This window comes from Pleurodeles waltl, chromosome 1_1 (assembly GCF_031143425.1).
Source record: "Pleurodeles waltl isolate 20211129_DDA chromosome 1_1, aPleWal1.hap1.20221129, whole genome shotgun sequence".
NCBI classification, from domain to species: Eukaryota; Metazoa; Chordata; class Amphibia; order Caudata; family Salamandridae; genus Pleurodeles; species Pleurodeles waltl.
The window spans coordinates 503,957,674-503,985,085 of record NC_090436.1 but is presented as its reverse complement, the minus strand read 5'-3'; the positions used below and the strand labels follow the sequence as shown (position 1 = coordinate 503,985,085).

At 41.6% G+C, this 27,412-nt stretch overlaps 1 protein-coding gene across 1 annotated transcript in view; it reads left to right on the top strand.

Annotated features, from left to right (window-relative positions):
- Positions 1–11,092, top strand: part of MBLAC2 (metallo-beta-lactamase domain containing 2) — a 57,849-nt gene extending 46,757 nt beyond the window's left edge. The window contains exon 2 of the mRNA XM_069225178.1: positions 9,156–11,092. Within this exon, the coding sequence (XP_069081279.1) occupies positions 9,156–9,544 (389 nt within the window). The 3' untranslated portion in view covers positions 9,545–11,092. The remainder of the gene's footprint in view (positions 1–9,155) is intronic.
- The last annotated feature ends 16,320 nt before the right edge of the window (positions 11,093–27,412 follow it).

Sequence of the window (27,412 nt, the reverse complement as noted above, 5' to 3'; positions counted from 1 at the left end):
ACTGAGTCAATCCCACACCGTCTTGGCAGCTGTCGGCCCAACCCTTTCCGCTAGCTAGCAGCACCTCACCCAAACCTGAAAGAGAACGTGATTTGTGGCAGCCTGAAACATGACACTCTGTGGCTTCTCAGGGGACGTTGTGGTCGACAAGTCTCAACCCTTCCTTTCGTTAGCAAAAGGTCTCTTACACACACATAGGCCAAAGAAAAATGCAGGATGGTTTTCAATACATTTAGGTAAAAGACTGCAATCTACAATAATATATATGAGCTGCAATTATTAGGGCAATGAGAGATAACAGAATGAGAATGGTGGTGACCAACAAGAAGAAAATAAACAGTCCTAACATATTGGAATAACATACATAGATGAATTCTGCCTAACCCTTAACTCCTAAGCTAGAGCATAGCGGTGATAGCCCAATCTGTCCATGAGAGGAGCATCCACCCCATTATCTGGAATATAGGGATCTGCTTGCTGTCTCCTGGGTGGATTATAGAGACAAGGCTGAGGCAAGCAATGAAACGGCATGCAGCTTGGACGGAATCCTGGCCGGGATGCCCTTTATGTTGTCTCTGGCTTGTACAGTGTTTTTATAAGTAAAACCTAGTTCTGTTCCGATGTGGCCATGTTCGTAAGTGTCACTGTTTAGAATACTCTTGTTGTGCCAGTTGCTTGCTGGTTAATCATGTACTGTTCTTGTCAGCCTTGGACAGAGGTACATGCCATATGAAATGTTGTGCACAGAATAATATTAACAATGCTTTTTCAGAATCACGGAGTTACAGCTGACTAGAAAATAAAAACATCCCTGCTGAAAGCAGGCTAACTAAAAATGAATAAAACTGAATAAATGAAATCAGAGCACGTATGTGGGTGGAAGGGCACAGGTTGCAGACCTTATCTAAGCTAAAATATGTGTTCCCAAGAAGAGTGTAAAATGAAACGAGGACAACGCGTCTAGTTTTAAAATATGTCTGGGTTTAGTAGATTTCCTTGAGTGCCGGAAAAGCCTGGGCCTAAATACCACAGCTACACACATCACCAGAATAGGACAGTTTGAAGGGTGAAATTTTGATGATTCCTTGTTGCATGTTGGGGCTATTACTGTAGCGGCCAGTATTCCCAGGCAACCAATCGAAGTGCTTGTTTTATCTGAAAAAGGTGGTAACTAGAGGTAATAGTAGAATATTCATTATTATCAGTTTAATTTCTCTCCATTTTAGCTCCCAAATGTCTACCAGTATGCAAGAAAAGACACGTTTTGCAAAATGCCATCCGCATCACATGAAAGTATTGGTAACCTCAAATTCAGTTGTCATACAAATAACCACTATTCCTAAACTCAGTATCTTGTGCACATTACAAAGATGCATACTCATTTCAGTTCATTAGATGTTGGCATTTGAATTGTTGCTTGATTGGTACACAATAAAAAAACATTATAAGCTGCTTGTAGTTGAAGGCTCAGATTATTGTGTATTTTTGGGCAGTCATCAAACACTATATTTCCCTGTAACCAGAAAAGTGTAAGAGATGTAACAGTTTATTACTTTTGTAAATCTGCAGTTATGGGAAAGTTACAGATGAAATGTAGTCACATGTTTTCTATTTTTGCCTACTTATTTTAATTATTTTTACTTTAACAATTAGTGTCTTTGGGAAAACCATAAGCAATATACACAAATGACTCCTGCAGAATTGCAAAGTTTAACACTTTCTGGCTTTACTCTTGGGTTTCACATCTGGTTCCACCTCAAACTGCAAGAAGGTGAAAAATCCAAAAAAAATAGAAAAGTCTACTGCCACTTAGAAAAGTGCAAAAATGGTGGTTCATGAAAGCTAGCGAAGATGGCGATCTCGGTAAAACAATTGTTTTATTGATGCCACTTTTAGAAACAAGCATGCTTTCTTGCTCAGCACTTTTTTCTCCTTCATGTAAAAAAAAATGCAAAATTTGTGTCTTATTTTGGCTAATTTCTCTATTCTCTCCAGAAGCATCTCCAAACTCTTGATACTTTTAATAATTCCCAGCATGTGAAAAACAAACATTGGCAAATCCAATGAGTCTTTGTTTGTAAAAAAAATGAAGGCTTAAGAATATATATTTTATTCCATTTTTTTACTGGTAATAGTGTGCATGGTTTTCACCAAATCACTTCTTTACACATATGCAAGAACAGTTGACATTGTCAATGCTTGCTTTACTCACAGCCAACCCAAATGCTCTTTGACGTATTCTTATTCAAAAGGAGAATACATTCCTGGTTGCAGCACTAACAAGTTCCTCATTTGTTGCATAAACATTTAGTCAAAAGGTAATCTTTAGCAACTCTACTGAGAAGTGAGAAAATAACATAATACATAAGTAAAAAAATAATAATTCTCCAATTAATATGCAGAGAGAATCTTGATTTCATTAAAGACAAAAGAGTCTACCATTATGCATAAACCTTTTATTGCTGCCCCCAGCAAGCAGCTATTTGAAGAACATTAAATAAAACACATAAAAAATGTATTACAAACTAGAACCTTCAAGCAGAGTATATAGGCCCCTGCCACACCAACACATTCCTCTCTGGCTGCAACGAAACACAATATCTTCTCTAGATTTGACACAGATTGACTTCTACTGCCAAATATTATCTGAAAAAGGACGAACACAATCAACGTTCATCGCAAAACAGTTCTTGATGAGAAAAAAACCCATAACTAACAAATGTCAATACAGTCACATTAGGCATAAATTCAAAATCAGTTTTATTACTTCAATGAGAATATAAATGGGAAATGTGGGTTGGATAATGCTAGCCCCCATTGCCTTTAATGAAATCAAGATTCTCTCTGTATGTTTATTGGAAAATCACCATTTAATTTCAAACTGTAGCTACCATAATGCATGTTTAGAGCTCTCCAACTCTAGCCTGCTCACATGGTTCACTGATTTTAGATGAAAATTAGCAAAAGTTGCATTTGACCAGTCTGCCACCTTGAGAATTTCCAAAGAAAATAAGGCCAACCCAGTAACCTCAGGACCTGGGTATGTATATAACAAGCAGTTTCTGGCCCCAAGGGGGAAGTCTAGCCGTTGACTCCCACAGCAAAAAAGTATTCTCTTAAAAAACATATGTATCAGCAAGGTTAAAATAATTTTATTTGAGAAACATTTCATTTGATTCTGTACATTAACATGAATCAATATATTTTTAGGTGCTCTCTCACAAACGGTGCAATGAATCGTGAAATAGATATGGTGCCAAGTGTTATATGCAATATATACAAATTGTGATTAAAATTTATAGAGTCATCTTCAAAAGGACCCCTTCAACCTAGGTAATCCAGGTGTCAGGAAGTCATTCATCTCAATGAAGAACAATCCATTAAACAAATGTTGAAGTTTCGACCCCACAAAGTGAATAAATCAATAAAGGGTCATCATCAGGTCAAAAGTCATATTTTCTTAGGTAGCACCTAAAAAGAACCAAAGAGAATTTGATACCAGGGCCCTCCAGAAAGTAGTCCGCAATAAATGAGTCCGACGTTCTAGAAGATAGTTTTCACATGATAGTATATTTTAATTCCACTGGGAACCCTAGTGTTAGGGGCTAGTTCCAGGTCCGAAAGAATCTCCGAGAGTGATGGGAGAGAGCCCTCTGTTTGGTGAATGGACAGCAAGGTTTGGACGTCCTTAACATCTTTGATGGACATGGAGCAGGAAGTAGTGCACAGAGCAGTACCAAATTGAAATGGGGTGTTATTGTCTTGGAAGTATTTGAAAAGTTTACATTTACGTATAAACGCGAAAAGACTGATATGAAGTTGCGTGAAATCTGGTAAAGCAGTAGGTACAAAGCCTAAACCTTTTTTAAGAATGTTTATTTGTTCATGATTCAAAATAACTGTTGAGATGTTAACAATCAAGATCTCATTAGGGGTGTGTACAAAAACCGAAGTCCCCCGTCACTGTTGCAAGTTGCGTGTTGTCGAACATGTGGTGACTCCCTCTAGTCTTTCGCTTATGCCAAGATTTGTGTTTTCCCCGCCTGATGGCCTTACGGGTACCTCTTCCCTCCTGTGGATTTGTTTTTGGCCCTTCCGGTACCTCTCCAGTTATACTAAAAAAGGTGATCTATGGGAGATACTAGAGGAGGGTTGTGGTAAAAGGTCTCTCGTATCTTCACTTGCACTGCTGGAAATACTGGAGAGATCTGTGTCACTAGTTGTAGTGTTAGAAGAAGTAAGATCTTTTGGTATGGGCTCCTTATCTTTGTCCGATTTGAAATTGTCATACTTGCGTGCAAAGGTAAAGACCCTACCATTTTTGTAGTCATTGTCATCTCTTCTAAGTTTACGAAGTTTTTTGTCTTTTATATATAGTTGATGTTTCTGTAAGACATCCTTAAGAATGTTGAAGTTTTTTACTTTAGTCTCAGGCGAGTCGATGTCATTGACCTCTTTCTCCAACAGAACAATGTCCTGTAAGAGTTTGTCTCTTTTGGCCTTGGCATCTCTAATAAGAATGTCCATCATGCCAAATGATGATGCTATAAGGAGTTGTTCCCATTCTTTAAGTAAATCAGGACTGAGATTGTCAAAGGAGGGGAACAAGATGACCCTCAAACCCCTTGGGATTTGTTTGTTATCCATATACCTTTGCAGGATAGTGTAATCCCACCACCGTGAGAGTTCCTGTTTTTTTAGTCGCTCAAGTTTAATAAACTTCATTCGTAAGCCTTCCTGAGATGGATTGTGTGCGTTAGGCTGTACATTGCGGGTACCTGCCTGAAATAATTCTTCCAAGAGAGTATCTCTGTTGTCGTCAAAGGTAGCCATGTGTCACATGCACAGATAAAACAATGGTAGTACAGAAAAAATACAACAGTAACAAAAGTATCTTATACAGAGTCAGGGTAACAGAGTGCTGAAAAGCATCAAATATCAAGTACTACAAAAAATGGCTACTGCTCTGTGCACTACTTCCTGCTCTATGTCCATCAAAGATGTTAAGGACGTCCAAACCTTGCTGTCCATTGACCAAACAGAGGGCTCTCTCCCATCACTCTCGGAGATTCTTTTGGACCTGGAACTAGCCCCTGACACTAGGGTTCCCAGTGGAATTAAAATATACTGCCATGTGAAAACTATCTTCTGGAACGTCGGACTCTCATATAGTCTTGCTTTGCCCCAAGGGTCCTGCAAGAGGAATGTCATGTGCAAGGGTTAACAAATTCCCTGAACTTCATAGGGATGACCAGTCTCCTGGTAGCATAGGTTTAGGACCTCTTGCTTCTGAGTAAAGGAGGCTGTTATCCCAGGACATCTTATGTGTGCTACATCCCCTGCCTCTTGTGCTGCCGCTTGCTGTCTTAAGCCTTCCAGTGTGGGACAGGTTTTAGGTTCCATACTGAGTTCCTCCCGAGTCGGCCCCCCTGCACCCAAGAGCTCAGCTGTGTGAGCTTTGAGCTCCTCTGGTGTAGGTTCCACCCAAGGAGTAGATTCTTCTTCCTCAGGAGTTGAATCTTCATCCGAAGCTGCTGCAGAGGGTACCTTTTTTACCCTTTCTGCTCTTCTTTTTAGGAGCCTCCTGGGCCATTGTTCCAGGCCCCAGGGCTTCCTACTCCATTTGTCTCTTGGCCTGCGCTCTGATCAGGGCAAAGATATGACCGGGGATGCCTAGTGTTGCTACACGGGCCTCCGTTTCCACTTCAGACCAAGCTGAAGTCTCCAAGGCATTACCTAGCAGACATTCTACAGGTAGATCATAGGACACTACAACTTCCTTAGGGCCAGTAACTCCCCTCCCCCCGCAGCTAAAGCCAATAACTGCCACAGGGGTGACACAAAGTGTTTTTGTGAGCATCAGTCACTTAGTACGTGTGACCATGTAGGTGTTGCTCAGGTGACACCAGTTTTTCAGTCACCATAGTGACCCTGCCACCTGTGTCAGCCTCAACACCATTTATTAAGGGATGCTGCCTGTACGTACCCATATTAAAGGGACAGGCAGCGAGGGTGGCAATGTCAATGCCCCCATCAGATACCAACACAGCCTCAGCGGTCTCCCTGACTAGCCCAGAGCACCCTTTAGTCCCCAGGGTGAGCCCAGCTACACTTTTGGACTGACTACTATTATTAATGTTACCGCTACTATTGCTATTGCTAGGGGCACTAGGAGTAGAAGTGGTATTAATAGTGGCAGGGGGCTCAGTGCCTTTCGTAGGACAGGTGCTGTCACCTGCCTTATGGCCTTTCTGCTTACACATGTAGCACCAAGGTGTCTTAAAGGAAGAGGATTTATTCCCACCCCCAGAAGAGCTTTGTGGGCCTGATGAAGACTCTTTAGTTTTATCTTTGTCCCCACCTTTGTCCTGATGCCTACCTTCTTCGTTCTTTTTGTGGTCACCCCCTGTGTGATTTTTTTTCCTACTCACCCTGGTGTGGACCCACTTGTCTGCCTTCTTTCTCAATTATTGGGGAGACGTTCGATCAGAGTCCACCAGGTATGAGGCAGCTGATCAGACCAGCCTCTCTTACCAGACTGCTAAAGTTGTCTTTATCTGGGTGTAAACATTATCAATAGTGTAGTAGCAGAGTTGTTTCAATCTAATACCCATCATTCAAAATAAGATTACTGTGTTTTCGTTTTATTTTTTAGTTTTCCTTAAACTATTTGCTCTCCTCGCACTTCCAAGTTAGAAGGTTGTGTTCCTTTTTTGTATTCCTAAAAGGGGTACTCTATTTTGAAATATATAAAAAGCTTTGGAGAGGAAACTTGAAAATGCCTTTTACATTTCTCGCCAGGCCTAACTTGTGGAAGATGTTAATACGTTCTCAATGTCCCCCAAGAAAGTTAAGGGTTTGATCTGGAACATAAGTTGAGTAGTTTTGTCTTTTTTATGCAGCTCTCACACCTCACAAAGTACATTTTATGTGTTCTAATAATCCCTTTGTTCTTTCACTGGAAGAAATAACAGACACAATTAGTGCAAGGTAGAGGAACAGGACACTCTTGGATTTTCATAAATGTAATGATCATTTTTTGACTCCCCTTATAAAATTAGTTCCAAGTATATCCGCTTGTCACTCATTCCCGACTCATGGACAGTCTATAATAATTCCTATGTTTAAAAAAAGGTGATAGTAACCCTAGAGGGTATTGGGAGATGTCCCTTATTGATTCCTCAATCAAGGTTATTTGGAGAAACCTTCTCTTCTGTCTTCAGATATAGGTTGAAAACATGAGTTTTTTGACAGATACCCAACATGGTTTTTACACCTTGCCTGGACATTACACATTTTTTTTTATAATTGGTATCCTGGTATGCAAATGTTTAAAAAGGTACATTACATTTGGCCTTCAGGTATTTATGTAAGACTTTGGTTGTGCAAATTGGGCAAAATAACAGGAAATTAGGCTGACATGGGGTTGGGGTGGGTCCGATAAACCTTCGAGAGCAGTCGCATGAGAGTTTGACAACCAGAATTTATCAAATGGTGAATGCACAGAATCTTTTGCATTTAGAAGAGCATAGTTTAAACTGCACATACAGGATCAGCAATGGCAGACATGTTTAAAATTCTACTTAAGTGGGGGCACACCCAGTAATGTAAGACCACTAGTAGCATTTAATTTACAAGCCCTAGTCACATGTAATGACAGCTTACTAAGGACTTAGAAGTAAATTAAGTATGCCAGTTCGGTATAAGCCAGTGTTACTGTGTTTTTAAGCAGCAAGCGCAAGCACCTTAGCACTGGTTATCAGTGGTAAAGTGCACAGAGTCCTAAGGCCAACAAAAACGAATTGAGCAAAAGCTTAGAATTTTTGCTTTCCTCCTTCTGAGGATGACCCAGCTCAAAGGGCCAAGTCCAACAGGTGCAAAAGCTGATTCTGCATTTGTTGCGTGCTCCATTGCCCTATTTATTAGACACTGACTGTTATGAAGGAAAGAAAGTCCAGGGTCCGTTGCATACCATTCACTAAGCAGTTGGAAGTCAAACATTTGCACTACTTTTTTATGCTTAGCTAAATAAAATGAATATGTTTACTTTAATTGAACTCTCTTAGATAGTTCTAAACTGTTTTCAGTGGTGTTGTTTCTTTAGTTGTTTTAAACCTTTGTTTTGAAGAAGTAGATTTTTGCTTAGCTTTCTATTGAAAAGCTAACGTTGGTGATTTTGAGAACCCGAGATTACCTCTTTTTTGCAGGATGTCAAATTGTCTTAATGTTCTCTCCTTGGACTTATTTATATTTGGTGGGGCCAGGTATAGATTCGCAGTACCAACTATCAAGGAGTTTCCGTAGTCAAACCTTGACAGCTCAATAAATGGAATTATTAGCTTAAGGTCTAAGTCCTGGATAAAAGGTTTGATTCTATGGAAGTTTGTTGCATTGATGTATGTGTAGAGATTGAATGCCAAGAAAAGCTTCACGCAATCAGAAGCTTATACTCGTCTCATTGTTCAAGATGCTAGTTCCAAACTACATTCTTGACAGTCTACAAACGTGTAAGACAAAAAAATGAAAACGTGACTATTCTTTGTGCACTATCCTACTTCTCTCAGTTGCCTTTGTCGATCTTCATGTTCTATTCTTTACCTGAAGCACATTTTTCCAGTGGTTTGAGTCCCACTACCCGTGTTTTCAGGATGTACAGAAATAGGAACATTTGTTTGTTCATTCAGTCTTTTCAGAGTTGTTCTGATAATTGAAGCCCTAACCCCAATTACTGATATTTAGTTGGGGCAAAGCACAGGACTCAGGTTTCCTGTGACTCTGAGTGCTGTATGATGTACGGGGGTTTCATTGTTCAATTGACTCGCTAAAACGTGTTTTGATCCTGTTAGTTTGAACTATTTCAGTACTAAATGTGACCAACGAGAATAGCACATATCTACTGTTGTCCATTGCTAATTACTCATTTTCATGGTACATGGGCTGCTCATTGCTTAAATGTTGGTTGTGAACTTCTGTCTTCTGCAGAAATGACATTAGCATGGCTTAGGCTATAGACGACCTGTGATTCATTTGAGCACCAAGCCTTGTGCAGAAAAAAATATGTAAACTTGCTTGTTTGCACAGTGGGTGCATTATTCAGTCATAGAAAAGTGATTACATCTCTTACACTGGTGCTGACAATGTGTTTTGTTTTGCAGGTGACATGATTAACCTCGGAGATCGACAGCTCATGGTCCTGCACATGCCGGGTCATTCGAGAGGTAGCATCTGCTTACATGACCGGGATAGAAAGATGCTCTTCTCGGGCGATACCGTGTACGATGGGGAGCTGATTGACTGGTTACCATATAGCCAGATAAATGAATATGTTGAAAGCTTTGAGCGCCTCAAGGAGTTAGTGGACAAAAAACTGGTGGAGAAGGTTCTTCCTGGACACTTCAGCACATTTGGGGCTGAGAGGCTTCATCGACTAGCCTCCAATTATATTGCCAAAGCTGGGGTTTGTCACAAGATGTCTGCATATGCCACAAGATCAATCTCGAGCCTTGTGCTCCATTTAACAAATTCTAGGACAACAGTGTCTTAAATACCAAATCTTTTTGTTGCTAATGGTAACGTTAGTTTGTTACTATAATTCCACAGGGAGCGTCAGGAAATTAAATCCTATTTTGTATGAATCAAAAGACGCAGTACTGGTTATTTATCAAGTGGCAATATTCATTGGGCAACATGATTGTGGATTCCAGAATATCCCGCCCATAGCTAAGAAAAAAATGATGTGAGAACGATGAGCAGCAAATGCTTGTGCTGCCACAAAAAACGAGGGTATGACAAAGTTTAAATTTGGCTCTTGCACTTGGTGACATTTCAGGCTATGTTTTTGGGTGCACTTCCGGGATGCGTGGTAATTGTAAACTTGGCTTTCCTTATGACAGAGATTTTCTATAGTGTCCAATTTAAGAACATACATAATGTACCAAATAGCGGGGGGAAAACATTCAAAATAAGAAACATGCTCGTTAGTTAGTGTGGAATGCAAGTGGTTTAGGAGAATCTTTTTGCGCTTATTTTCGTAAAAATTGTAGTGTTCAAATTTATTTGTGAAATTGTTTCGAAGAGGAAGCACGAATTGTAGATTAATGAGTGTTGCCACAGGGAACATTGATACTGGTGTGCTATTTTTACACATAAGAGTGTTAAAGCTATTCTGTAAATGGATTTACAGCAGGTCTAATCCGATTATTCTATGCAGCTCCGCGAGTTGGCACTTAATTAGTGGTTACCCAAGCTAATACAGACAAAACTATCCAGGTAGAGCTACAGTGTCCAAGCGTACTTGCAAATAGATGTTTAATCCCTAACAACCAGCATTTGTCATCAGTGTGGTTCTGTCAGACAATCGAAATAGTAAGGACATAGAAAACAGACCAAATAGCTTTATCAGTTCACCTCATAGCTTCACCCTTGCTCTTTGGGACAGGTGTCATTATCCGTGAGGTATGTTTCGCCCCAAAGAAAAAAAAGGTGCCACAGAGGTGTAATCAAAAACTATAAAACATTGCCTCCTTGAGAGGGAATATGTTGTTGTTTTGTTGCAGTGTGCCTTAAACACCATTGACAGTTCCCATTGAATAATTTCTAACGCGTCAAGGCGATGTACAAAATAGGCGAATTCGCTAGGGCTCCGATACAGGTGTCTGTAAAACATTTACAGAATTAAGGAAAAGGCTAGACATGTATTGTTGTTCACAGATATTTCCATTGTATTGGGAGCATGTATTTTTGAAAATAAAAAGCGGGAAATTGTGCGTCTGTCGGTATTTAGTAAAGTTCTTGTCAGCATAAGGCTGCCAAAGACAGTTCAGGCAGTTCACTGGCTGTATGCATTATTACTGTGACTCCTCAGCATATTACTCCAGATAGTAACGGGAAGTGTAATAGCGATCCAGGGCAGAAGTGTTGCCGGATAACTAGAGTGACGTTATTCCCTCTAAAACGATACTTGGAGGTTCTGTAAATTTTGTAACACCGTCAGAAAGAAGAACAATCTGTGGCCATCGGCAAAGAAGTGCACAGCACCTTTATCTGAAGGCAAAGCATGCTGTAAACATCAATAAAGGCGTATTTTCAAGTACTTGCTGTGATTCATTTAAATGTGTTTCACTTGGAGGTTGGTAAGCAAAACATGTTTTAACTCTGGACAACATTTAATAAAAATGATAATTAATAAATTGCAATTCATGCCTGTGCTACATTACTACATAAACCAGGATTGTGCATAAGACCATCCTGGCTTATGTAGACTAGTATCTGAAGCCCATTTTTGAACACTGGTTTTATTGGCTTTCCACAGTACCTCTATACCCCAGAAGTGAACACAGCAGATTATTCACACAGATTTCGGGGAATGTACGTCTGACATTTCTTGTGAGTATTTAACAACTTGTACTGTTTGCAGGATAAAATATCCCAATGATATTTTGTTAGCTTTTTGTGCGGTTGCAGCTGGTATCATTTGTCAGGTGTATTATTATGTCCAAAAAGGTTTTTGTTTGAACAAGGGTTTTGGCGAAGCAGAATGAATAATATTTGTAGTTAAAATAATTTAATGTCTAAGATATACCGAATCTTCTTTTTTGACAAAGCGTAAATTCATAGTATACATCAAGACAATTATGGACAGAATGTGGACGTTCTGTAGTCCTTCCGTCCGCTTTACATAGTTAACACGTTTTCCTGGATTTTTTTTTCGTGAATCTTAAAAGTCTGACACGCAGAGTTTATCTGAGGTACAAATGCCAATGCATTTCTTACCCTCTTATTTTTCAGCAATGGTTGAAAACATAATCATGTTTAAATTATATTTCCAATGTATGTTTAAAGTCCTTAGTTGCCTTTTGGGAAGAGTAAAGTGGGTAGCCTTTTCTTCCAGCCTTCTATTACTTAAAAACTGGTGTAACAGTCCCAGGTTTCGAAAGACTATAAATTGCACGAGCTTGCAGAAACTAGTTAATGACATTGTGCTACGTAACTGGTATTTGTAAAAATATATTTACATTTAACGTGTTTATAAATGTGGTGATCTAGAACTGTTTTTTAATCTCAGGTTATTTGAAAAATCTTTATTTGTAAATACTAAGCCTTTGGTGTTATGCAAAGTGGCAGTTCGTTTCGATAGTATTAACATTGTTTTTTGAATGACACATTTTGCCTGTGAGCAGAAGCATACACAGGCTTGATAAACGTGGTAATTACATGTATTTTTAATAAAACGTGATGTCATTACATTTTCTTTTAATAAACGTCATGCTGCACAAACTATATAATATGGAATGTATCAATAAATAATTATATACAATATGGCCTGTGTAAAATTGTCAAATTTCACACTTAACAAAGCTGCTGACATCAGAGATTCCCAAACAAGAGGTGCATCAGTGAATACAATACTTCTCTTGTATTGTGAATGTTGTTAAATCTTGTAGCATGGGCTCCCAACAGAAAAAGTACACTTTCTCTATATGCAATTCCATGCTTTTAAATACATGTACACGATTAATCCTTGTCTGTTTAATAAAGCTATAGGGTGTAGGTGTATCACATTGGAGAATTAAGTAATTACTGTTTTAGTGTTAAGTATTGTGAATGTAGCTCTGTTTACATTTCTGGCCTCCCAGCACCTATGAGTAGGTCGAAAATGTCAATGCCTCACATGAAGGTTTGAGAAGAGCAGTGAGGGGTTCAACAAACAACAGATAGTGAAAAAACTTCCTAAAACAGCTATCAATGAGAGAGAAAGCAGTTGGATTGTACCGCTTTTGTTAGCATCCTCTGGCATCTCCAAAATACAAGTTGGATTATCCCGGTCTAACGAAATCTATTCTTGCTTAGCTTCTGCATCAGGCACCATGCAGCATGGTAGCACAAAGCACAACTTATAAGTCTGTGTCTGATACACGTTTGTGCTGGAGGAAATGCTTTTGATGCCCCAGACTATTTTAATTTCCAGAGTACTACTTCCATTCTGTCACCAAAAACCATTGTTCCAATCATATACTTGATATTCCATTCTACAATTTAAACAATTTGCCTCTTATCCCAATCCATTTATTTCTTGCTTTAAGATTTTAATTAATGGTTTTTAGCATACATTAGATTGTTATAATCAGCACATTATAAACAAATTCATAGGTCTCGGTTCTGCGGAGGGAGCCCTATACACTGGTTAAATGCTTGTCACTCATTTGGGCCATATTTGAGAGGAGACAGTATGCATCACGCTTGTACTGGGTGTGGTTCTCCCACAGACGTACACATAGGATTTATTTTTAAATCAGCCTGTGTTGTTTTTCTTATCCCTACTTCTGTCCCAAACTAGGGAGACTGTGTGTGTGGTGGTTACATTAGACCCTGCCTGTATGACCTCCAGTGTCACTTTGTCTTCTGTAACAATTAGTTTATTATCTTTAACACCATCTGTTGTAAGGTATTCCTTCTGAATCCAACCTCTAGTAGTCTTTGCCCTTCCAACAATAACTGCTTTGACTTCAGCTTTGGCTATACCCAGCAAGCACGTAGTTGGTTGAAACGCAATCTGTTGCCCAGTAGCAGTTTCACACCTATCTGTTACTCTCTCCTAATACCTTTCGATATCAAGGCATGGCCAAGTCATGTGTGTAAAAGTGGCCCCTCCAGATTTACATTTGAGGCACTTATCTGATTTCTTTATGTATAAAAGGGCTGTTTACGTAAGTGTGATGTGGCACCTTGATTTACTCAATGATTACATGTGTGGGTGGTGGGGGGGGATTTCTTCCTGTATTGTTGTGTAATCTGTGTCATGCAGTGTGCCCCATTTTCATTTCACTGGGACTGCCCGTTTAGGACATCAGCATGAAGTGCCCAGTAGATTGTGATGATCAGTCCCTTGGAGGATTGCACATCAGTCATTGCCTGTCCAAGCAAGGTAAGTTTCCAGAGAGGTGCCTAAGGAGCTTTTACTTCTGTGGCTTTACACAATCTAGTGACATTGCCATATTTCCAAACCCATTGCCACCAGCTGTTTGGTTGGCAATTTCCCTTTGTGTGAAAGATCGACTCAGCAGTTATCACCAAGTCAGTAAGCCGTTCCTTATCCATGCTGAGACCCCAACTCTGCTACCCAATCCTCTAGGTTAGATGCAACTCCAGATTGCCTCTTTGTATATCAAGCAGCCCGCCATCCTTGTGTTCGAGTTAAAAGATGGCCTGTTCCTACCATTATGAATGTTGACTCTAATCTCTCTACTTCCTTGAACAGTGGCCGATCACATGGGTGCATGCATCACTGAATCAAATATTAGCAGTGTTAGAAATGAGGTCTTTGGTTTGCAGTCAGGTTACCCCCTGTCCTTGCTGGGACCATCACTCTAGTCAGGGTAAAGGAGAATCACCCTCAGTTAACACCTGCTCACCCCCTTGATAGCTTGGCTGGAGCAGGCAGGCTTAACTTCAGAAGCAATGTGTAAAGTATTTTTACCAACACACAGATTAACTCAGTGAAAACACTACGAAATTACACAAAGACAGGTTTAGAAAAAAAGGTAATATTTTTCTAAACAAAACAAGACTAAACGACAAACGTCTAACTTACACAAGTCAAGATATTCATTTAAAAAAGAATAAGAGTTTTAATCCTTAGAAAACAGTGAGAACGCTGTTATTGCACAAAAGTACCTGAGTAGCGTCAGAATAAAGCTGCACAGTCGAGTGTGTGTCGAAAAAGGTCCATGATGCATCGATTTCTCACTCGCAAGCGAGACCAAGCGTCATTCCTCCTGCGTTCGGGACAGTGTGCGCCGTTTCTTCTCTCCCGCATGAGAGAGACGGGCACCTTGGGTCCAGGCAGGCTTTGCATTGATTTTCCACACCCCTCGATGTTGCATTGAAATCCGTTTGCACGGTGTCAAGAAACCGCGCTGCGTAGGGCCTTGCATTGTTTACAGCAGCCACTGGGGGTGTTGCGCATCGTTTCTCCAGCCGCATTGCATTGATATCCCAGCTGCGGTGCAGGTGGAGAGTCGGTTTTACACGTGAGGCCGGCGGCATGTCATTTATCAGCCGTGGGAGGAGGTGGTGTGTCAAAAGTTTCCCCGCACAGGGGTCTCTGCGTGGATTTCTGTCCTTTTCCACCAGGTGCACCTTTCAAGGGCCCAGAGACAGGTTAGGGCACCACTTGGCAGGCAGGACTCTCATCAGAAAGACCAGGTGCTGGCAGAGAGAAGTCTTTGTTGTCCCTGAGACTTCAACAAGTCGCAAGTTCAGTTCAAGCCCTTGGAGATTCTTCACCAGTGGGAAGTCACACAAAAGTCAGTCTCTGCCCTCTCTCAGGCAGAAGCAGCTACTTCAGGCCAACCCAGCAAAGCACAGTCACAGGCAAAGGGGCAGTACTACTCTTCCAGCTTCACCAGCTCTTCTCCCGGGCAGAGGTTCTTTTTGGTTTCAGAAGTAATCAGGTCTTCAGGGTTTTGGGTCCTCTTCTTATACCCCTTTCTGCCTTCGAAGTAGGCCTACTTCAAAGAGAAGTCTCTGTTGTTTTCTAGATCCTGCCTTGGCCAGGCTTCAGACACACACCAGAGGGTTGGAGACTGCATTGTATAAGGGCAGGCACAGCCCTTGCATGTGGAAGTGACTACTCCTCCCCTCCAGCCCAGATGGCCCAGCAGGCCATGCAGGCACACCCCAGCTCCCTTGGTGTCATTGTCTAGAGGAGAGGTGCAAACAGCCTAACTGTCAAACTGACCCAGACAGGGAATCCACAAACAAATTAGTCACAGAATGGTTTAAGCAAGAAAATACCTACTTTCTGAAAGTGGCATTTTCAAACACACAATCTAAAAACCAACTTCGCTAAAAGGTATATTTTTAAATTGTGAGTTCAGAGGCCATAAACTCCGTATTTCTATCTGCTCCCAAAGGGAATCTGCACTTTAATGATATTTAAAGGCAGCCCCCATTTTAACCCATAAGAGAGATAGGCCTTGCAACAGTGAAAAACGAATTTGGCAGTATTTCATTGTTAGGACATGTAAAACACATCAGTACATGTCCCTCCTTTAACATACACTGCACCCTGCCCATAGGGCTACCTAGGCCTACCTTACGGGTGCCTTACATGTATACAAAGGAAAGGTTTAGGCCAATTCGAACTGATAATTTAAACTGCAGACAGAGACACTGCATTGGCAGGTCTGAGACATGGTTACAGGTTACAGGACTACTAATGCGGGTGGCACAAACAGTGCTGCAGGCCCACTAGTAACATTTGATTTACAGGCCCGAGGCACCTTTAGTGCACTATACTACAGACTTACTAGTAAATCAAATATGCCATTCATGGAAATCCAATTACACACACATTTTACATAGGGGACATTCACACTTTAGCCCGGGCCAGCAGTGGTAAAGTGTCCAGAGCACACAAAACAGCAAAAACAGAGTCCAGCTCACAGAAACAACCTGGGAAGCAGAGGCAAAAGGTTAGGGGAGGCCACGTCAAGGATGCCAAGTCTAACAAGCAGCATGGTAGTAATATTATTTTGCCTGTGCAACATAGCCCCATAGTGATAAGAGGCAGTTTTCCAGAGTCGACTGACCTACAAAGCCTGCTCACCAGCTTACCAGGACTTAGCATGTACCACTCCTAGGTAATACACACCATTTTACAACACTTTCTCCTCCATACATAACTGTCCATCTTGGTGCCAGCATCGGGAAAATTGCATCTACTTAGCAATTACCCACCCAATTGTTATAATGTTGACTTTCCAGTTCAAACAAGAATCACCGTATTATGGCAAGTGATACTGTCTTGGCATGCAATGGCCCCAGAGCAAGTCCTGTTCATCATTCATACACAACTCCAGTACTTGTGTCACCCTTCGTATATTCATTGCTGTTTTCCTCCTGGGCAATCACGTTGATCCTCGAGTACTAACCCTTCTATTACCTCCTCATTTTATTTAATGGTCTTTTGTATTTTTATTCTGTATTTGTCACTGACCGGTTGTGGTATATAGTATAATCTAAAGGATTCTTATCGGTCTTTGGAGCGATAATAAATCTGGATGGGGGTTGATTGCCTATTTCCATTGGTTCCATCAATACTGCCAGCAGCTTGTCCATCGGGGTACCCATGTCTAATCCTGGGAGACCATCACTCCCCAGCGTTCCCTTGGTTTAAATTCTCTGTTTCTATCTATTGGCTGTTTGAGCAGATATATCTGCTGCACTGTCAGTTTGTAGAATGTGATACCCTTTAACCTTGTTCTTCAGGTGCCTGCTTATTAAGTGTTTGTAAATACTCCTGATGCCTTCATGCGTGAAAACTCTTATAATGCAATTGTTTTCTTTTATCTAAGACACATGTCGGACATTGGCCAGGTTTCCAGGGTAGTACCATTTACCCTCTCACCTTCTCCAAACATCATGGGCGCTTTGCCGCTACATCTCATCTTGGAAGGGTAGAGACCAGAGTCCGACGATGTATCTACAAAGAATCATAGCTTTTGGGCTCCCTCAGCCCCCGTATCTGCAGCCGTATTTTCTCCTCTGCCAAGGTTTTGCCCGTGCAATTGAGAAGTCTGCTCCAGCCTCGATGTCCCTTCACCATTATTGTGTGCGGTGCCTCACAGAGGAGTGCACCATGCTTGGAAGATATCTTTTTTCCAGGTGCCTATTTGTAGTCCCCTTTATCCTGGGAAGACACGTAATTCTGTAGAGAGTTGGTGATCTTCACAGAAGCTCTACAGAACTAGGTGTAGTCCAGCACATGGCAAGGCCAAGCTTCTCTCTCATCCTCCTTTGTACACTCTTCATTGGAGGTGCCTTTTTCCATGCACCTTTACCTTGTTTATTCATTAAATCTGAGAGGATTTTGTCATCTGGTGATTTCGTCTTGGTAGATTCCAAAAATTTAAACGTTTCCTTTCTCACGAGGATTAGCAGCGGCTCTAGTGAAAGAGTTAATAGAAAACTTTTAAAAACTCCAAGAGAAGGTAAATATATCATACCAGAAAATTGGTGATTACAGCATTACAACATAAACTTGTAATGGGGTACTGTTACACAGTGGTCAAGTGAATTTGGTATAGAAACAGGAACGGGACCCAATCCAATGAGCACACTGACTGCACTCCTTTCTAATTTTTCCTCACATCTGTGCTATCACCAAAAGTCTTGCTGCTCAACATCAACCCTTGCCATGTTGAAATCATCATGGTAAACTATTATTTTCATGCACAGGACAAGCACACACAGTGCACGCTTCTGATGAAGCCAAGCTTACACCTCCAATAATATTCGTAAAGAGAAGCACCCTGTCAAGGTCGACCCAGTAGATCCAATCCAGTAGATTTTGGATTACAATTCGGACTTTATCAAGGACGTGAAACCTACAGTTGACAAACGCTATGCTGAACAAGCAGTCAGGAATGAGACAGTTGATATGCAATTAGGTGAAATAGAACTACCAACCTATGTAGCTTGCTTCTTCAGTTAAGTATCCATGTCAGTTTGGGTATATGGTGTACAAATAACTTTCTTTTGTAGGGGACTCCTAGAGGAGGTGAAGCATGCATGGTGTTAGGTACTAGGTCCCCTACAATATTTTGAGCTGATATATGGTATATGTACTCCAATGCCAGGGAAAAAAGCAGAGGAAGAAGATATTTTAGGTATGCTGGATGCCTAGCTAATGCAGCACTGTAAATGGTTCAATATATTATGGCCCCATATCACATAAACCTTGGGAGCCATACCTTTGCCGTAGTCTCTGCCAGACATGGTAGATGTTCACCATGTACACTGGCAGATCCACTACAATGTTTGGCATAGACCATCAAAGACTTACGCTAAGGGTGGCAGACCTTAGGAAAAGATTACCATGATGGCCCTAACAAGCTGAAATACAATTTCTATTATGTTAGGGGCCATATAGGCAGTTGACAGTATGCCCTAATATGGGGGACATACTTCTGTTGTCCACAGTAGATGGTAAAAATTCTACCATTCTAAATGGGTCTGTGCCAGAGTTTCTACCAAAGGCACCCCCCGTCCCCACTACAAGCAGAATTCTGATGTGCCTGTCACAGCACACACTCAAATTGCAATGTATTTGATGCTAACTTTTTGGAGGATTGATATGGATACACCACAGCTGTGGATGGAAATTCCACGAATGAAATTTTAATTTAGACATTTCATTCTCACTGACCTAAAATCCCTTTAATCCCACTAGTACAAACTTAAAGCCCCATTGGCTTTGTGGCATAGGGTTAATTTGTAGACATTTGGGCCAGATTTACAATGAGGTCACACAAAGCAGGGCAGCAAGTAAAGTTGCTGTGTTGCATGGAATGGGAGAGAGCAGAACAGTGCCATAGCTACTAAGTTCTGCTGCTGTTTTGCTCTCTCCCTGAACTGATGCACTTTTGGCAGCCATGTGCCAACGCAGACTCCCTTCCACCGTAGAGTAAGGGTGTTTACATTGTCTCAGCATAGTTCTTGTGCAGGAAGGCATTTCCCCCTATGCATGAGTGCTTTAGAGTACAGTATGCATGCAAAGATAAAAAAATCTATGTTAAATGAAAACATTTCTTCTCTTTATGCTTGTGGATGTAGGCACAGGAGTTTGGCGCAAATCCCTGTCTACAATTCTTTAAAGATAGGAATTTGCATCAAAACCCTTGGGTGGTTGCATGGGTACGCACATGCACCACTCCTAGAACGCCCCCTTTACGCAAAGTAACACAAAGCAGTGAATTGAGCTATGTTGCATTATTTAGAAGTACAATCTAGTGCGTATCCTGGCATCCCAGGGTTAAGCTTCCATATTTTGGTGCTGAAATGGCATAAAAAGTATTTGATTCATGGCAAAAAGTTGCATCCATCCAGACATGCACCCCAAAATATAAACCATAATTAATCTAGTGGTTCTGATTGTTGCCCCTCACAGTCCACCCACATAAGACCTCATCAGAATGCTATGGCTATCCATAAAACATCGGTTTGCCAACCCAGAGACCATATGACTGCAGGGCGAGAGGGAGAGGGAGGGGGAGAGGGAGGGGGAGAGGAAGAGGGAGAGGGGGGGGAGAGAGAGAGAGAGAATATGAATATGAATATATATATATATATATATATATATATAAATACATACATACATACACACACTGAAGGATTTTATGGAGGGTCATATAGCTAATGGCTTATTGTGACACTCCATGTTCCCATCTAATTATTAATGTATTTGTATACTCCAAAAGAATAGTACAGAGTTCTGTAGCTGTAACAATTACAAGTAACTGAACACAATGAACTGTTAGGAATGTATACAGGCCTTGAAAAACATAAAAATGTTACTGAACCTGCGGGTCGAGTAACTTCAGTGATCTACTTGACTTACTTGACCCGTAAACTGGTCTCAAATGTTGTGATCTTAGACCAATATTGTATTTAACAGAGTTGCCTTTTTTATTATTCTTACATGAGTGCACCTTCAAATATGTGTGTTCAGCATTTCTGCTTGTACCAAAAGACCCTCGTGTTTTATTAAATAGGCTAAATGCTTGCTCCATGTAAGAAGAATCAGGCCCACATATAGGGGGTGATTCTGATTCTGGCGGGCGGCGGAGGCCGCCCGCCAGAATTCCGCCCTCCAAAATACCGCGCCGCGGTCAAAAGACCGCAGCGGGTATTTCAAGTTTTCCCCTGGGCTGGCGGGCGGCCGCCAAAAGGCCGCCCGCCAGCCCAGGGGAAAACGACCTTCCCACGAGGATGCCGGCTCGTAATCGAGCCGGCGGAGTGGGAAGGTGCGACGGGTGCATTTGCACCCGTCGCGTATTTCACTGTCTGCCAAGCAGACAGTGAAATACTTGTAGGGGCCCTCTTACGGGGGCCCCTGCAGTGCCCATGCCAGTGGCATGGGCACTGCAGGGGCCCCCAGGGGCCCCGCGACCCCCCCTACCGCCATCCGGTTCCCGGCGGGCGGACCGCCGGGAACTGGATGGCAGTAGGGGGGGTCGGAATCCCCTCGGCGGTGCAGCTAGCTGCGCCGCCTTGGAGGATTCAACAGGGCAGCGGTACACTGGCGGGAGACCGCCAGTGTTGCCGGTCTGACCGCGGCTTTACCGCCGCGGTCAGAATGCCCTGCGGGGCACCGCCGGCCTGTCGGCGGTGCTCCCGCCGACCCTGGCCCCGGCGGTCTAAGACCGCCGGGGTCAGAATCACCCCCATAGTGTACACATGATCCATGACTTGACTCTTGGTCTACTAATAGCATAGTCATCAGGGAAGGAGTGTTTCCCAGTTTATGTTTAAACACTCACTTTCAACACATGTATTACTAAGGCATGATGTAGTAGCACACTGTCATTTACAGACAGTAAATTTCCAAGAAATTTAAAAAAAAAACATTCCCACTAGCTTGCAGCCTTACTGATAAAACTATAAAATATATTAACAATTATCTTTAAAAATTGGGTTTCAGAAAACATATTTATCATTTGCATATCACCAAGTAAAGTGTTCTGATTTGTTTTCATCCTATTAAAATATTTTTTCATCACATAGAAGTACTAAAAATGGGCTTTTGCAACTACTGACATATATTTTGTAATGTTTGTACAGTTGACCTAGTCATTTAAATATTGGGTTTTAGGAGAAACCTGACACCCCACAGCCTTTGGTTTAACACTTTTTACCACAGGGCAGACAGTTAAAAATCCTGGAACTCTGCAGTCAGAAGAAAAAAAGACAAACTGACTTTTGATCTCTGTCTCTGAACACAGAGCAAATGTGACAAGAACAAGATTTACATTATTGCTCCTTCATTGAATAGAACACCTGTTCTTTGACAACTCGCCAGAAGGGCTCGCCATAGAGAGTGGGCGAGTAGATTTTTCAAGGCCTGGGCTAGTATTTACTGTTCTATTACGCCAGCTCCATAAGGCTGAAAACTATACAAGGTTTCACCTATTATCATGTGACAGTATATTTAAGCAAGGAATATAATACTGCCTTCAGAATCTTTCAGTTGTTTTGAGTATCTCATCATGCCTTAAGGCACTTTAATAGATAGCATACCACTTTTTAGCACCTCCTTAACAATATGTTGTAGATTTCTGTTTAATGCATTCCGCATTCTGTATGTCATAGTGACACTGACTGCCCCATGAACAGTTTACACCCAGAAATTCTTAACACTTCAAGACAATATGCATCGATTCCTAGAGACCCACTGGCCCTATTTCTTTTCTCATTGTAACTTTTATGTTGCCTCTTGTCGTTGTGTACAAAACATAAAGGCCTATGCTTTAGCCACTTTTCTCAGGGAGACCACAGTGCACCCTTCCACACAGAAAGTAAAATTGTCATAGTAGGAGGATTTCCTATGTAATAGAAACGTATTAAAGTTTTATAAACATTTACAATGGAATGGATTCTAGCACAGAATCCCATCCATGTGAGAGACAAGTTGTTGTTTCAAGAGTGCCACCTTTAGCTGCTATCCAGAATTAGAAAAACATGTTAGCAGGGTGCGATAATGTCTCTTTGGTGGACCTAGAAACTACTTAATTTGAAATGAGTGTAGGCATTATGACCAACCAAAGAACCACTTTAATATGAATTATATTTATACTGGACCAGAACCCTTCAATCTAGAGCCATGCCCTATTTGTGCCCCTGGACATGCAGACCTTCACAATACATTTTATCAATGATTTACTCCGTAGCTAAGAAATGTTACTTCCCAGTAATGTTAGGCCTCCTTCATAGATATTTTCTCCGAATCGATGCACAATTGAATTTCTCAAAGCATGTGCGAATTCCAAAACACATTTTTAAATCGACATGTTTGAAATCAAATTAAAACCTGCAAATAGGTGACATATTATGTTGTGTTTTTTATGAACTAAATAAGAAAGAATATTGACAACGAAGTGCAGTAGACTGAAAATATCAACAAGCTATGTGTTATAAATACCAAAAGAACAGTGTTCCCATGCTAAGACTAAGAGCGAGTGAAAACTGACCCTAACACGTTAAGCGGCCTGGAAGCTGCTCTAATCCATCATTCACAGCTGACCGTCAGGTAGCCATTGTGTCCTGTGGCTCTCCGAATGGGCCCTAATAGTGATGATGAGAATGCATTTGCACCCTGTCCCCCATTACACTGAGGGTGGCTTATATCGTTACCTACAAAACACTAATGGCTTGGACATTTCACCTGAGATGGATCTAAATTCACCCTTAAGGATGCTTACAGAACAAAGTGATTCTTTTGCTATGTTAATACCTAGGGCTGCAGAGATGCAAGATGTGCAGTTGCCTACAGTGGAGACATAGGCCCTTATTTAGAATTTAGTGGATGGGTTACTCTGTCTAGCATAATGGCTATCCCATCTGTCTTATTAGAAATGCATAATGTGCTCTGGCACTTGTAATAAGGCCACAGGATATCTGATGTTACCGAGTAACCCATTAACCATACTCTTAATCAAACACTCGGGTCAACTACATAACAAAAATCCTGCAGCTTGGGCCCTTCACCTCAGAACCCTTATTGCCTTCAATAAAGCCTTTACTGGTACCTTATTTGTAACCTCTATCAAGCCTTGCTTGACACCGCCATTGAGACACCTAATTGCTAGATGGCACAAGCCTGCATAAGGTGACCAAAGTTTCTTGATGCAGCATCCTACTCCAGAGAGAGATCATTTTGGCCTGTATGAGAAATGATTAAAGAAAAGAGACACTTAATGGCAAAAGATGTTTTTGAGCAGCTATCCTGCTTCTCTGATCCTTACATATAGTTTGTCTCTTGTATCACTGCACCCATGCCCTTTGGGACATGGCAAGCAAAATGTTGTCAGCTTTACCTGAAGGCTTCTGAAATTCATCTTCACAGGTGATGCAAAACAGCCAGGAAGTAGTGCCCAGCCCAGATACTATGAATTGGCTTGCCTGGGGTATGGTTACTGGTGAGAATGTATATATAGAGTTGTGAAACTGGCTATTCTGGGGACATCAAAAGATCACTTACGGACATGTCTTTTGATGGGTCACATTTGTGTGGTGAGAATGTGGATTCAACCCTTGGATAGTTAAAGAATAGCAAAGCTAAAGCTCATTCCATCAACAATATTAAAAATTTCAAGGATATTTCAGAGGCCCTTTTTATCGTCAGAGACAGCCCTCGAAACTTGTTCAGTCGGTTCAGCACTTTTGAGGCTCCAGGGACAGGAATGATAGTAGGGAACAGTTGATAAACAGCAGCAACAGTCCTACTCGCCTGGTGCAACTGCTACCAAAACTATTTTACCTTCTTTCAGCTACTTGAGGCCAGTATTAGGTTAAATCCAGTGTTTTTTACCCTACCGGTAATGTATTGCATCAATCCAATGGACCTTCAAATTGACCGCCCGTGATGTGCCCTTCCCCTTCTGTATGCCTCTCCTTTACCCAAAAAAACTCACAAGTCAGTGGTCCAGGCTTCTATTTTTTCTCGCCTGGACTACTGCAATGAACTATATTTGGGGCTACCAGCAGATGCTATCATGAGATTGCAATGAGTTCAGAATTGGGGAGCCAGGGTTTTAACTGGTATGAGTCGCTATAATGCAGTGTCTCCTTCATTAAAGTATTTACATTGGCTGAAAGTAGAGAAGAGGTTCATGTTTAAAACAACTTGTGTAGCTTACAGTGCCTTCTATAAGAAGGGGTCTATGGCCTTAGCTGTGAAACATCTAGTTTATAAGCCTAGCTGACCCCTGCGTTCTGCTGAGGCTCACCTTCTTTGCATACCACATAACATTTAAACCGAAAGGAAGGAGGTCTTTTTTCTGTCTTGCCCCTAAAATTTGGAATGGCCTTCCCGAGTGCTGAAGGATTAAGTCAACCACTTCAGTGATTGAAAGGTTTTCAAAGCTTGGTTATTTAAACAATCATGGTGTCATCTCAGAGTAGGGCATCAGGCTTTTGGTTACGATTTTATGGTATTTAGATGTGCTTCATAAATGTACATTAACACTTGCATCTCCATCTTTTGCAGATCATCCTGCTATGTTGTCTGAAGAGGTGATAATGTTGCTTTCTAGAGTTGCACCTGAGGGCAGCAGGGACCTGGGTTGCTTTTCAGGTGCACCCTGGTCCCCAAGAAGAACTACTTTCATGTGCCAATCCTGCAGGTCCACATAAAGTATCTCTGATTTGTAGTGGGATCAGCCCATCTTTACAGGTTTGGGATACCCTAAACCCTATACCTTGACTAGCAGGGTTCCCTCAGTTGATTTTGGACCACCTTCAGACAACAGTGCTGTTAATGTCTACTCTGAGATTTTCCATCATCGAGCCCAGGTCCCTCCTTCAACTTTCTCATAGGCTTCCCTTAAACACGATCAATCTGGATTCAGCTTTGAAAGTGTTCCCATTCTCTTAGAAAGTCCTGAATATTTGGTTATGATCCTGATGTTTGAGGTAAGCGCTACTTTGATGATTCTGCTTGGTCTTCTCCTATCTTGCATTCTGTTGGTCCCACGTCCTCACTTGCAAATGTGAGCTCTTCAATGGAATCTTTGCCTGCAGTAAGCCCAGCATTGGGATTCCTTATAGGTAGGTTTTGGATCTCCAGTAAGGCAGTACAAGTCTTTCATTGGTGGATGTTCAGTACCGGTCTGACATGGCATGCAATTCTCCTTCCTTTGGGGATATTAGTGTTGAGTGATGTGTCCAATTCAGGTTGGGGTGTTCACCTGGATGAAGTGGACTCCCCTGGAGTAGCATCATCACCTCGCTCCAGTGTTGAGGTGGAGCCCCGCCTCCTCCTTCTCTTATCCCTCTCTCTCTCCTTCTAATTGGGGCACCCATTATGTGCCAGTCATGAGCCAGAGGGCAAAGAAATAATAAAAGAGCTACTTCTTTTTCGGTAGCACTGAAGGACTATCCATCCTACAGTAGAAATCAAAGAAGGACCATTGCATCACTTCTTTCCAGATGCAATGATGAGAAAAAGAAATAGGACCATCTTTGTGGTGCAGGGAAGCTGGTCCGACCCGGCTCAGATAAATAAAATCAGGTCTTTCCAGAAGGAGGGAATTCTATTTATTCAAAACATAATTTAGGTAAACGTTGGAATATTTTGTTTAGGTATATCTTCAGTATTCAGCTACACCTGGCCATGTTCACAGGATTACGATCATGCATATTCAACAAATAAAGAACAATACTGCCTCCAGTGGCCTACTAGGACCTACAAAACGTAACCTTTGCTCAAACTTAATATGGTACTAGTGACTGATGTGTACCTCTGTGGACGATGGATACCCTGTGGACAATTTAGCAGAGTTTTATCAGTAACTGTGACCCATACAACTAAGCTACACTTTATTTAAGGCACTGTATGCCCCATTCCTCCAAACACTGATTGGTACCAGCTAAGACCTTTTGTCACATCCCTTCGCTGATGTTTCTATGGCATTCTCTGTAGGTGCTTTTATTATACATTTGCTGTAACAAGAAAGACCTCCTACACTTAAGGGTGCTAAGTGGAATCCCGCCTGGAAAATAATCTCTAAAAATGTCTCAAAAACTACAAACATAGATTGTTAAAAGAACTCCCAGAGACCCTATTTACAGGCATACACTTTTGCACAAGAAAAGGTTACCAAAATGCACCTCGTTTTTTACACTCCCTGCAATGGCAAATGGAAAGATATTTTCTTTAATCATCTCCACATGACCAACTCAGCCAGAATCTCATATGGGCACAAACTCTATCTTGCCCTCAGTCAATTCCATAGCAGAGGCCACTGGCAACATCTACATGAATGGCAATGTCTTAATGCAAGCTCTGATCACAACTTTAAAACTTTTGAGCTTCTCTTTCCACCCTTATTGTACCATCCAAGGAACATGCAGAGACAAAACCCAATATCGAAAGTGACCTTTACCCCATCACGTAACAGCTCAGAAACCTTGCTCGCGCATCTTCCACAGACCAATTTCCCTTGCCCTCACATGCAGCCCTCAATTCCCCCCCCCCAAACAACCCCTCTATAAACCTTCAACCTATTTCTCCTCAACCTACCCAACTCACACCCTAGTTAGGCACCCTTCTTCCTGTAATCTTCACTCATTCACAGTATCCACGCCAACCCATCTTCAACTGCCCACAATACCAGTTGGATTGACCTATAGCCAAGTTCCTATAGCTCACACATCTCAATGGGGAATTACAACAGGCTTAACCCTCATGCTCCCTCAGGGACGTACATTACTAGTCCAACACAGTCAGTACACACTTGTATCACATACAAAGAACCTAATAGGAACATCCCCTGTCTTCCTCTCCATCCATACAAAATGTCTTATAATATGACCTAGTGACCAATCACCCCAATCTGAACACTCCCCTTGA